Genomic DNA, 13,996 nt, shown 5'->3' on the forward strand with positions numbered 1-13,996 from the left:
AGTGTCAAAGCTTACCAAGAAATTAACCATACCAGTGCCAGCAGCTACTACGCTTAAAGATCCTTCAGATCGCAAGATAGAAACTATGCTAAAAACCATGTATGTAGCAGCAGGTGTGATGCTAAGACCTGGATTGGTTGGCATTTGGGTAACTAAGGCGCTCATAATATGGCTTACAGAACTCAAATCTGCTTTACATGACGAAAACCTGATAATTCAGGTAAATCAAATGATTGAGGCTGTAGAGTATCTCTGTACAGCGTCTACTGACGTCTGTCAGCTCACTTCTCGTATTTCATCTTCGCTAGTTACGGCAACTTATCAAGCGGAGGCAGAGGTCAAACGAAGTATAGAGGCATTGCCTTACGATGGCAAGAAGTTGTTTGGTCCAGAATTGGACGCATGGATTAAGGAGGCTACGGGAGGTAAGTCTGTATTCTTACCATTGCCTCCACCTGCGCCAAGAAGAAGGTACGCTGGACCTTCGTTCAAATCTTTTAGACCTCAGCCCTTTCGAGGACGTGGCAGAGGATCAGCCACACCTGCTAGACGTGGTCGAGGACGTGGTTTCCATCAAACCAACACAACTCGCCAAGACGCTAAGGTTACCGACAAGCCAGTGGCATGACGGGTTACCAGCCCATCTCGGTTCTCCAATTGTGGGAGCACGCCTTCAGAAGTTCCATGGGGCGTGGTTCCACACATCCGCGGAGGGCTGGATTCGCAATTTAGTATTAAAAGGTTACAAAATAGAGTTCGACTGTCTGCCGCCTCTGCGGTTTTTCAAGACAGGATTGCCTCTGTCGGACGACAAGAGGACAGTTTTGCAAATTGCCATTCAGTCCTTACTGGATTCGGCAGTGTTGATTCCGGTCCCTGTACACCAACAGGGTCAGGGTTATTATTCAAGTCTATTTGTGGTCCCAAAGCCGGATGGCTCAGTCAGACCAATATTGAATTTAAAGGGACTCAATCAGTACGTAACTTACTACAGATTCAAAATGGAGTCTCTACGCTCAGTAATTGCGGGATTAGAGACCAAGGAATTTATGATTGCGCTAGACCTCAAGGATGCGTACTTACACATTCCAATTTGGCAGCCTCATCAGAAATTCTTACGATTTGCAATACGCCAGAACCATTACCAGTTTCAGGCTCTGCCGTTTGGCCTGTCATCAGCGCCTCGGGTATTCACCAAAGTAATGTCTGTGATGATAGCTCACCTCAGATCCCTGGGAGTGACAATAATTCCGTATTTAGACGATCTGCTCATCAAAGCTCCGTCTCAACAGATACTTACCCAACATGCGCTGCTAACATACAATGTACTGGTTCACCACGGTTGGATTGTAAATTTCAAGAAATCACATCTAATTCCGTCTCAACGCCTTCAGTTCCTAGGTATGATTCTCGATACGGTCAATCAAAGAATTTACCTACCACAACAGAAAGTACAAATGCTACGCCATCTAGTACAATTAGTACTCAAGCCACGCACAGTGTCGGTACACTTGTGCATTCGCCTGTTAGGCACAATGGTGGCAGCTTTCGAGGCGCTTCAGTTCGGAAGATTTCACTCTCGTCCATTTCAGCTGAACGTACTTGCCCAGTGGTCGGGCTCGTATCTGCAGATTCACCACAGGGTGAGGTTGTCACCAATAGCAAGAGTATCTCTGCTATGGTGGCTCAAGGAACACAATTTAACCGCAGGAAGACGGTTCGGAGTTTGCAATTGGATAATTCTAACTACGGACGCCAGTCTCAGAGGTTGGGGAGCGGTAATTCAAAATTGTCAGCTCCAGGGTCTCTGGGCGGATCACGAGAAATTGCTGTCTATAAATGTTCTAGAACTCCGCGCAATCTTCAATGCGCTACGACAAGCAGTGCACATGATTCGCTCTCAGCCTGTCCAAGTGCAGTCGGACAATGCGACGGCGGTCGCATACATCAACAAACAAGGAGGAACGAGAAGCCGCATGGCAATGCGGGAAGTAGCTCGAATCCTCAATTGGGCGGAATGCCACCAGGTGATATTGTCGGCTGTGTTCATTCCGGGAGTGGACAACTGGGAAGCGGATTATCTCAGTCGTCGGGATTTTCACCCAGGCGAATGGTCATTAAATCCAGAAGTGTTTCACATGTTGGTTCAGCGATGGGGTTATCCTCAGGTGGACCTGATGGCATCTCGACACAATCATCAAACGCTCCAGTATGTGTCCAGAACAAGAGATCCAAAGGCAGTCGCGGTGGATGCTCTCACTATCGCGTGGCCGTACAGTCTGGTGTATCTGTTTCCACCGTTTCCGTTGCTCCCTCTGGTGCTAAAACGGATCAAAAGAGAGTCGCTCACAGTCATACTAGTGGCGCCTCATTGGCCTCGGAGAGCTTGGTTCTCGGATCTTCGAGGATTACTCGCAGACGATCCGTGGCCGCTCCCAATACGTCCAGACCTGTTACAACAGGGTCCGTTTCTTTACCCCGATTTAGCGCGGCTGCGTTTGACGGGGTGGCTGTTGAGACCGCCCTCTTAAAAAGAGAGGGCATTCCAGATTCAGTTATACCAACCATGTTACGAGCTAGGAAGCCAGTTACGGCAGCTCATTATTACAGAATATGGCGTGCATATATAGGTTGGTGTGAGGTTCGGAAATTTCCGACATCAGCTTTCAAGGTATGCCGCCTGTTGTTGTTTCTACAAACAGGCTTAGATGGAGGATTGCGTTTATCTACACTAAAGGTGCAGGTTTCTGCTTTGTCAATTTATTTTCAAAGACGATTGGCTCTATTGCCGTCGATACACACTTTTCTCCAAGGTGTACTCAGGGTACAGCCTCCATTCATTCCACCTACAGCGCCATGGGATTTGAATCTGGTTTTGGAGTTCTTACAGTCTTCATATTTTGAACCCTTAAAACAAGTGGATATAAAGTTTCTCACTTGGAAAACAATTTTTCTCTTAGCCTTAGCTTCGGCGAGGCGTGTTTCGGATTTGGGTGCCTTGTCATGCAAGCCACCGTATTTGGTGTTTCATGATGACAGAGCGGAACTTCGGACGAATCCCGCCTTCTTACCAAAGGTAGTGTCATCTTTTCACATCAATCAACCAATAGTAGTTCCTGTGTTGACAGAACATTCTGGAACTCTGGATGTGGTTCGCGCATTACGCGTTTATGTATCCCGAACGTCTTCAGTTCGTAAGACGGATACGTTATTTGTTCTCTATGATGCTGCCAAAATGGGTTGGCCAGCATCTAAACAAACTTTATCCAGATGGATAAAACTGACCATACGCCAGGCTTACCTTCATGCTAGGTTACAACCGCCTACGTCAGTAACCGCTCATTCCACACGTTCTGTGGGTACTTCATGGGCAGCTGGTCGTGGGGCTTCTGCGACGCAGCTTTGCCGAGCGGCTACATGGTCTTCAGTGCACACGTTTGTGCGCTTTTACAAGTTTGATACTTTTGCGGCATCAGCATCTAGCTTTGGCCGCCTAGTGTTACAAGTGCCAAACTGCTCTCCCGCCCACGGGGGAAGCTTTGGTACGTCCCAAGAGTACTCCAGTGACCCCTAGTGGATGAAAAAGAAAATAGGATTTTGGTACTTACCAGGTAAATCCTTTTCTTTGAATCCATAGGGGTCACTGGACGCCCACCCAGAGCAGTTTTACCTACTTGTGGTTAGTTCTGAGGATCTTATGGTAACACACTTTCACCGACTGGTTCAAGTTACAAGTGCTGGTTAGGGTGTCAACTGTTTAGTTGTCAGTAACGTTATGTGTTAACTTCGTTATTGTCAGTTATGTTATATGTAATACTCCATTATTAACCTCTCTTAATTCCTGTTCGGCTCAGTAAAAAACACTGGGTAGTGACCAGGGATATGGAGGGGTGGAGTGTTACTAAATTTAAATATTCAGTGCTGTTTCCTGCGGAAGCCCGTCCATATCCCAAGAGTACTCCAGTGACCCCTATGGATTCAAAGAAAAGGATTTACCTGGTAAGTACCAAAATCCTATTTTCATCTGTGAAGAGCACAGGGTGCCAGTGGCGAATTTGCCAATCTTGGTGTTCTCTGGCAAATGCCAAACGTCCTGCACGGTGTTGGTCTGTAAGCACAACCCCCACCTGTGGGCGTCGGGCCCTCATACCACCCTCATGGAGTCTGTTTCTGATCGTTTGAGTAGACACATGCACATTTGTGGCTTGCTGGAGGTCATTTTGCAGGGCTCTGGCACTGCTCCTCCTGTTCCTCCTTGCACAAAGGCGGAGGTAGCGGTCCTGCTGCTAGGTTGTTGCCCTCCTACGGCCTCCTCTACGTCTCCTGATGTACTGGCCTGTCTCCTGGTAGCGGCTCCAAGCTCTGGACATTACGCTGACAGACACAGCAAACCTTCTTGCCACAGCTCGCATTGATGTGCTATCCTGGATGAGCTGCACTACCTGAACCACTTGTGTGGGTTGTAGACTCCGTCTCATGCTACCACTAGAGTGAAAGCACCGCCAGCTTTTAAAAGTGACCAAAACATCAGCCAGAAAGCATAGGAGCTGAGAAGTGGTCTGTGGTCACCACCTGCAGAACAACTCCTTTATTGGGGGTGTCTTGCTAATTGCCTATAATTGGAGTTACATTGTGTTGTTTAAGTGTTCCCTTTTTTTTTGAGCAGTGTGTATATATATATATATATATATATATATATATATATATATACACACACACATATATATATATACACATACAGTATATATATATATATATATATATAGTAATATCTGAACGTTCCAAAACATCTGTGCATCTGGTGCTTTTATTAAATGACATTACAAGGTATATAAAGCTGTATCTTCTCCTAGGGTGACAGCAAGAGACGCATGAAATTGATGAGATTAATTATGCATTTGGCTCGTCAGATTCCAATATGGATCCAATCCACATACAGCAACGCAAGTCTTCCCAGCGCATCTAACAAAGCCCAAAAAATCCACAGGTAACCGTGAGGACACCTCCGAGTAATGCCAATAACTCCCTCAGTTATAGAATAAAAAGGGGGTTTAACACTGGATTATTTTCAGGCTGCAGTACTAATTAACACTAATTATGTCTGGCCAATAAGACACCAGGGAGAGTGTGATAAGGTAAGACAGGCAAACAATGAATCTACATACAATTCTAGAATATGTTTCTGATTTTATGAATAGAAGTGGATCGCCACAGAGATTTATATCCCCGGATCAGATTCCGATAGATCGCCATCTAAAAATCAGCTCCCCTACTCATCCGTCTGAATTCCAAACACTGGGCCTAATTCAGCGCGGATCGCTAAACTGCAAAAACGCCAATCGGGATGATTATCTGCAGGGTCAGTGAGATGCGATCGCAAATTGATTGACAGGAAGTGACCATTTGTGGGCTGTAACATGACGTTTGTGGGGAGTGGTTGGGAAAACGCAGGCGGATCATGGCCGTTTTCGGGGCAAACATCTGATGTCAGTGGGTGCGCGTCTTTTACCATATCAGGTCGTCTCTTCACGTGCGATTTTTAGCAGTAGCAGTTTTGAGACAATGGCACTTTTAGCGGCAATAGTGGTCCATGCTGAATCAGGCCCACTGTACGGGCAAATAAGATTAACTAAAACACTATGAGGGCACACCCCGGGGGGGCCATCCCTGTGCTCAGCATTCAAAAACTCAGAGCAGTACCAAGAATCCTCCTAAACAGTAATTCCAATCACATGTGGAAAAGTCAGAATAAAAGGGGTACCACGAACATACAGATACAAAGCAAGGTGCCATGTGCGGACTCACGTGACGAAGGTCATCCACATCTCTGACGTATCAACAGTGTGACGAATAAAACAAGAATATAAACGCTTAGCTTAACAAAAGACAGAATACAACAGAGACCGAAGAACCTAATTAAGAGGCCACGAAACCCGAACAAATGTAATATATAAAGGTATAATGTAGCATTCACAAATTATATATGTAAACGTTTTCATACCTTTATAGAAGACAAGTGTTCAACATTTACTATTCAGGTGACTTCAAGCTACTGTTCTCTGTTACCAACCATGTATCCAAAGCGGCTGTCTGCACTGTTTTATAAGTTTGAAACTTTTACATATATGGAAATTGCTACCAGCTCCTATATATAAGGCAACTTTATTGTGCCTTTCCATAACGGGCACAGAACCCCCCCACCCCCCAATCCAAAAGCTACATCCTTCCAATTCATAGTAGACTGAGAATCTCTCTGCACGTCCCGCAGTCAGGAAAACAAACCCCAGAGCCATTTTTACATGTGGCAGCATTAATGAGACATTAGCAGGGACAGAAGCCATACAAAACCATTTAAGTGCTATTTTTTTTTAATGACTAAGTGCTATCAGAGGCTCGATCGCCCCAGCCTCCCGCCTCATGTCTGAGAGGTGCCATGAGCATTGCGGAAATATCTGAAATGTCAGGACAGTCGCGTGACCACGCGCCAGCCAAGCGTCCTTAAGGTAACGTACCTTGCGGATGGGTAAGGAGGGAAGCAGTTTACCCCCGAGAACTTGGCACGGCGTTACCTCACAGCCTGGTGCAGAGTATAGACCATGATTAAACACGGCTGCTGGTGCCAGGCCTGTCACAGGAAACTCTCACAGAGGGGGATCCCAATCTCACCGCTACGATCTGTCTGTGCAAACTGTGCAGCCCTCAACCGTGTACAGTACAGAGTATACCGGGGCTCCTTTGGTGACTGCGCTGGCTGTAAAAGTGCTACTCTTGCGCGATTCATATGTTTCAGTAGTGGGCGTACGGTTAGGAACCTCATACACACTCCTGCAAATTCATTCCCAAACGGGTCTCATAAGCATCGTCTAAGTGCTACATTAAAATAATTCCTGACACTGGCATTAGGATGCGGCAGACTGCATCAGATCTCGGTTCACTGGCGCGTTTGGCGAGTTTCTGCGCGCAGCGCATGCAGAGACGTGGATGTACGCATTTTTGCGTATGTCCATCCTAGCGGGGCTACAACAATGCAATCGCATGGAACTGAATCCAAAGCTTGGGCAAGAACAGATACTAATGTGAAAAATCAATGTGCGGCACGGATTACCGCTCGCAGATGCACGAACCCTACGGATTCACGGATTAGCATAATGTAGTTACAGGCTCCCGCAGCTGCCAGCAAATCCACCACTTTACCTGCGACTCACAGAAGATGGATCACCATACAAATCCTTCCACTGACCCCTGCTGGCCACGTTTATGCAATTAACATAATTATCGACCCCACTGCCGTCGCTTTAAATGATACTTGGATTCAGAGAATGTTCTCTGCTCCCAGGAATTAAAATGAAACCATTAAAACACACGGGTTTGTGAAACATAATATGTGCGTATGTGCATGTACGCATTGCGATGTACACAAGCCTTCTTGCTAAAATCCAGAGAGAAATAATAAACTGAAGTCAGCTCTTGATAAGTGCTTTCTCTGATCAGCTGGTCTAAAGGTCTGCAGAGCATCGCACAGGATCGGAGCAACACTCTGCAGATTCCTCTGACGAGCAGTAAGTGCGGAGCTGCTGCAGCATTTCCTTGCAATGTTTTCATTCTGTCCCATTGATCTGCAAATGACATTAATACAAAGATGCAGTTCACCCCCCCCCCCCCCCCCCCCGCCAATTCTAGAACCGCGACTTGAGCCAGGTCTCTTTAAAGTGCCTTATAACTTTTTTTTTTTTTTTAGAGGGTAAAATAAGCATCCCCAGTGACCCTGGATGGGTTAAAGCAGCAGCCTGAGCACGAGAACGCCCTGCCTTCTTCCCAGCGGCCACAACTCAGGCTCTCTGCAGTACCAACACGTTATGGACAACCCCAGAACACAAGCCAGCAAGCGCTCAGTTCTCAGTATACTGACACAGAGTGAAGCCGGCCTCCTGCGAGCGCAGGGAAGCAGCACCGGCTCGTTACACGAACACTGGGGTACTGTCATATGCTACGCGTGCTTTGGGATACACAGAATGCTGCTTTTACACAGTGACTTCCTAACATGTTCAGCAATGTGCAGCTGTCGCCCTCTGGTGACCAGGAAGAGGGTGGGAAGGGGAAGGGGGGGGGGGATTGGACGGGACACAATTAAAGCATTAGCCAAAGGTCTGGCTAGTGGTGGGGTCAGGGCTAGACGTCAGCTGGGTCCTGCTCTCATTAACATTCACCAGGGGGAATTCTGGGAAATCGGCACTGGCGGCTGGCTGCCTCAGGGTCACCTGTCCGTTGGCAGTACCGAACTGGGGAGATATCCCAGTCCGGGTGCCATGGTACTGTGCCCTGAAGGGTTGCTCAAAAGCGTTCAGCTGGTACGCCTGATGGACAGGCTGCGATTCCGTCTTCTTCTGCCCCGTCACTTGCTCGATGAAATCCTGCGCCGAAGAGGAGGGCGTAGGGGACGTGTGGGAACCGTCATCCGCTGTAAAGCTGAAGGCGTTCTGGGGGTCAGTCACTATGAGGCCAAAGTGTGTTTTGTCAGGAGACACCCTCAGCGGGGTGGCCAGCCCCGCCCGGAAAGTGCTGATCGGAAGTGCGGCGTAGACGTGCTTGTCCAGCGTGGGGAAGGCAGGCGTGCTGGAGAGAGCCTGGCTGTCAGTGACAAAGTTCAGGCTCGTGTTGTTCAAATAGGCATCGTTTTGGCTTGTCCGGTCCAACGCCTGCTGCAGAAACTTGGAGTATTCCTGCAGCATGCTGGCCTTGTCTGACTGAGGGACCTGGACAGTGGCCCCCAAGGTCTCGGGTTGGCTGGATTCCCCCACCTCAGAGGAGTTAATCGATATGCTGGAAGTTACCTCTGTATCTCCCACGCTGAACGAGATCTCGTGCTGCCCGTTCGCCTTGTGCGAGTAATGATCCAAGAGGGTCTGCAAAACCTCGTCGGGAATCACGTTCTTGTCGTGGTTGGTTTTAAGGTCCACGCTCAGCGATTGGGCGTCTATGAGAGTGGCCGTGCCGCTCTCGTCCAGCACGCTTGCCACGGCCGCCTGCGTAGCCGAGGGCTGCGATGCCATGGTGCCCACGTTTAGGGCATACTCCCTGCTGCTGTTGCTGGTGGCCGCCAGCAAGTACCTCTTCTTCTTTGAGAACTGCATGGCCTCCTCGTAGCTGACGCTGCTGTTGGACGGTTTGGGGGTCCCGTCCTGCAGCGGGTCGCCGTGGTCCATGTCGGAATTGCTTCCAGAGTCGAGCAGCGCCTGTTTCTCTACTAGTTCAAAGGTATACTTCGCTACCTTACCGTCGTCAAAGGCAGACAGGGCGGACAAGGCCGGACCCTGCTCCAGCACCTGGCTCTGCTCCAGCACATGCTTCATACTCTTTTTGCTGTTGACCTTTTTGATGAGCAGTTTGGGAGGACTGATGTTCCTGGACACGGTTTCCTGTAAGTGCGAGGGGTGGGGCAGTTCCAAGGCGTACTCCGCCACCATGTACTCGTCTTTCACTTTGGTGCTGTCCGGGTAGACGGGCAGGAAGTCCGGCTTCACCTTTTTCTGCTCCGCCTTTTCCAGATGGTCTTTTTCACTCAATACCAAGAGCTTCATCTTATCTGTCCTCTGCTTCTTTTTCAGTAGAGCGCACTCTTTGGTTGTGGCAGAGAAGACAGCGTCACCATCTGGCGATAAGAGCCCCGATTTCCCGATGCATTTCACCACTTTCTGCTCACGATTCTCATGGCACATCCGCTTGTGTTTAAGTACCCGGTCTGTCCTGGAGAAGTACTGTGTAGAAGGACAAGACGGATTGGTATTAGTGCACAGACGCTTCACATAAGAACAGGTAACGGCACAGGCTAAGCTTTCTGTACGGATTATTTCTGCTTTCGACCACTGTGACCAATCAGATGCTTGCTTTCATTAGTCAAACTTATACTGTACTAGAATAAACACAGCTTTCATCTGATTGGCTGCTTCAGCCTGGAGCAAATCTATGTAACGGGCATAACATTATTATGTGTGTACTATATCACGCAATGCTCTATGAATCTGGGAGCAATACATGCAACAATGGGGGTAATTCCAAGTTGATCGCAGCAGGAAATTTTTTAGCAGTTGGGCAAAACCATGTGCACTGCAGGGGGGACAGATGTAACATGTGTAGAGAGAGTTAGATTTGGGTGGGTTATTTTGTTTCTGTGCAGGGTAAATACTGGCTGCTTTATTTTTACACTGCTATTTAGATTGCAGATTGAACACACCACACCCAAATCTCTCTCTCTCTCTGCACATGTTATATCTGCCCCCCCTGCAGTGCACATGGTTTTGCCCAACTGCTAAAAAATTTCCTGCTGCGATCAACTTGGAATTACCCCCAATGTGACAGCGTTCCCGAATATCTTCTTACACAGCATCAGACACAGGGGGGTCATTCAGATCAGATCTACGATCAGTTACTCAGACATGCGGGGGGACGCCCAGGGCTAGTCCGCCCCGCATGTCTGGCCCTACACCCCCCACCTGAGTGTGAAAGCATTGCACGGTGGCCATGCTATTGCACCCGCCGAGCAGCTCCTTGCCAGCGCAGCTAAGCTACCCGCCGCATCCCGGGTCGCAGCGGCTGCGTGTAACGTCATGCAACCGCCGCGGCCCGCCCCCGCAACGGTCAGGACACGCCTGCGTTGTCCGGACCGCGCCTCACCAAAGGCGTTCTAACGCCGTTGGCACGCCCCCTCCCGCCCCTGCCTGTCAATCAGGCAGAGGTGATTGCAGCCCTTTCGCCCCCAGACCATTTGCATCTCGCTGGGCTTCACAGGATGTGCGTGCGCACTCCCCAAAGGACTTCAGACTGCGATCGCTGAATGACCCCCATAGACACAGTCCTATATGCTCGCACTGACTTACTACCTACCTGTAGACTCTACTCAGACTGGCATTAATACCCAGCTGTAGATTGTACTTAAAATAAGAATTTACTTACCGATAATTCTATTTCTCGTAGTCCGTAGTGGATGCTGGGGACTCCGTAAGGACCATGGGGATTAGCGGCTCCGCAGGAGACTGGGCACATCTAAAGAAAGCTTTAGGACTATCTGGTGTGCACTGGCTCCTCCCCCTATGACCCTCCTCCAAGCCTCAGTTAGGATACTGTGCCCGGACGAGCGTACACAATAAGGAAGGATTTTGAATCCCGGGTAAGACTCATACCAGCCACACCAATCACACCGTACAACTTGTGATCTGAACCCAGTTAACAGCATGATAACAGAGGAGCCTCTAGAAAAGATGGCTCACTAAAGCAATAACCCGATTTTGTGGTAACAATAACTATGTACCAGTATTGCAGACAATCCGCACTTGGGATGGGCGCCCAGCATCCACTACGGACTACGAGAAATAGAATTATCGGTAAGTAAATTCTTATTTTCTCTAACGTCCTAAGTGGATGCTGGGGACTCCGTAAGGACCATGGGGATTATACCAAAGCTCCCAAACGGGCGGGAGAGTGCGGATGACTCTGCAGCACCAATTGAGAGAACTCCAGGTCCTCCTCAGCCAGGGTATCAATTTTGTAGAATTTTACAAACGTATTTGCTCCTGACCAAGTAGCTGCTCGGCAAAGTTGTAAAGCCGAGACCCCTCGGGCAGCCGCCCAAGATGAGCCCACCTTCCTTGTGGAGTGGGCATTTACAGATTTTTGGCTGTGGCAGGCCTGCCACAGAATGTGCAAGCTGAATTGTACTACAAATCCAACGAGCAATAGTCTGCTTAGAAGCAGGAGCACCCAGCTTGTTGGGTGCATACAGGATAAACAGCGAGTCAGATTTTCTGACTCCAGCCGTCCTGGAAACATATATTTTCAGGGCCCTGACAACGTCTAGCAACTTGGAGTCCTCCAAGTCCCTAGTAGCCGCAGGCACCACAATAGGTTGGTTCAGGTGAAACGCTGAAACCACCTTAGGGAGAAACTGAGGACGAGTCCTCAATTCCGCCCTGTCCGAATGGAAAATCAGATAAGGGCTTTTACAGGATAAAGCCGTCAATTCTGACACGCGCCTGGCCCAGGCCAGGGCCAACAGCATGACCACTTTCCATGTGAGATATTTTAACTCCACAGATTTAAGTGGTTCAAACCAATGTGACTTTTGGAACCCAAAAAACTACATTGAGATCCCAAAGTGCCACTGGAGGCACAAAAGGAGGCTGTATATGCAGTACCCCTTTTACAAACGTCTGAACTTCAGGGACTGAAGCTAGTTCTTTTTGGAAGAAAATTGACAGGGCCGAAATTTGAACCTTAATGGACCCCAATTTCAGGCCCATAGACACTCCTGTTTGCAGGAAATGTAGGAATCGACCCAGTTGAATTTCCTCCGTCGGGCCTTACTGGCCTCGCACCACGCAACATATTTTCGCCAAATGCGGTGATAATGTTTTGCGGTTACATCCTTCCTGGCTTTGATCAGGATAGGGATGACTTCATCCGGAATGCCTTTTTTCCTTCAGGATCCGGCGTTCAACCGCCATGCCGTCAAACGCAGCCGCGGTAAGTCTTGGAACAGACAGGGTCCTTGTTGGAGCAGGTCCCTTCTTAGAGGTAGAGGCCACGGATCCTCCGTGAGCATCTCTTGAAGTTCCGGTTACCAAGTCCTTCTTGGCCAATCCGGAGCCACGAATATAGTGCATTACTCCTCTCCATCTTATCAATCTCAGTACCTTGGGTATGAGAGGCAGAGGAGGGAACACATACACTGACTGGTACACCCACGGTGTTACCAGAGCGTCTACAGCTATTGCCTGAGGGTCCCTTGACCTGGCGCAATACCTGTCGAGTTTTTCCCAACGGTTTATAATCATGTGGAAGACTTCTGGGTGAAGTCCCCACTCTCCCGGGTGGAGGTCGTGCTGAGGAAATCTGCTTCCCAGTTGTCCACTCCCGGAATGAATACTGCTGACAGTGCTATCACATGATTTTCCGCCCAGCGAAGAATCCTTGCAGCTTCTGCCATTGCCCTCCTGCTTCTTGTGCCACCCTGTCTGTTTACGTGGGTGACTGCCGTGATGTTGTCCGACTGGATCAACACCGGATGACCTTGAAGCAGAGGTCTTGCTAAGCTTAGAGCATTGTAAAAGGCCCTTAGCTTCAGGATATTTATGTAAAGTGATGTCTCCAGGCTTGACCATAAGCTCTGGATATTCCTTCCCTGTGTGACTGCTCCCCAGCCTCGCAGGCTGGCATCCGTGGTCACCAGGACCCAGTCCTGAATGCCGAATCTGCGGCCCTCTAGAAGATGAGCACTCTGCAACCACCACAGGAGGGACACCCTTGTCCTTGGTGACAGGGTTATCCGCTGATGCATCTGAAGATGCGACCCGGACCATTTGTCCAGCAGGTCCCACTGGAAAGTTCTTGCGTGGAATCTGCCGAATGGGATTGCTTCGTAGGAAGCCACCATTTTACCCAGAACCCTTGTGCATTGATGCACTGAGACTTGGCTCGGTTTTAGGAGGTTCCTGACTAGCTCGGATAACTCCCTGGCTTTCCCCTCCGGGAGAAACACCTTTTTCTGGACTGTGTCCAGGATCATCCCTAGGAACAGAAGACAAGTCGTCGGAACCAGCTGCGATTTTGGAATATTGAGAATCCAATCGTGCTGCCGCAACACTACCTGAGATAGTGCTACACCGACCTCCAACTGTTCCCTGGATCTTACCCTTATCAGGGAATCGTCCAAGTAAGGGATAACTAAAATTCCCTTCCTTCGAAGGAATATCATCATTTCGGCCATTACCTTGGTAAAGACCCGGGGTGCCGTGGACCATCCATACGGCAGCGTCTGAACTGATAGTGACAGTTCTGTACCATAAACCTGAGGTACCCTTGGTGAGAAGGGTAAATTTTGACATGAAGGTAAGCATCCTTGATGTCCCGAGACATCATGTAGTCCCCTTCTTCCAGGTTCGCAATCACTGCTCTGAGTGACTCAATCTTGAATTTGAACCTCTGTATGTAAGTGTTCAAAGAT

General features: G+C 48.8%; 1 protein-coding gene across 1 annotated transcript in view; it reads right to left on the bottom strand.

Annotated features, from left to right (window-relative positions):
- Positions 1-7,674: 7,674 nt before the first annotated feature.
- ZNF148 (zinc finger protein 148) overlaps positions 7,675-13,996 on the bottom strand; it is a 47,936-nt gene continuing 41,614 nt past the window's right edge. The window contains exon 7 of the mRNA XM_063932778.1: positions 7,675-9,755. Within this exon, the coding sequence (XP_063788848.1) occupies positions 8,136-9,755 (1,620 nt within the window). The 3' untranslated portion in view covers positions 7,675-8,135. The remainder of the gene's footprint in view (positions 9,756-13,996) is intronic.

The sequence above is a fragment of the Pseudophryne corroboree genome, chromosome 7 (assembly GCF_028390025.1).
Source record: "Pseudophryne corroboree isolate aPseCor3 chromosome 7, aPseCor3.hap2, whole genome shotgun sequence".
NCBI classification, from domain to species: Eukaryota; Metazoa; Chordata; class Amphibia; order Anura; family Myobatrachidae; genus Pseudophryne; species Pseudophryne corroboree.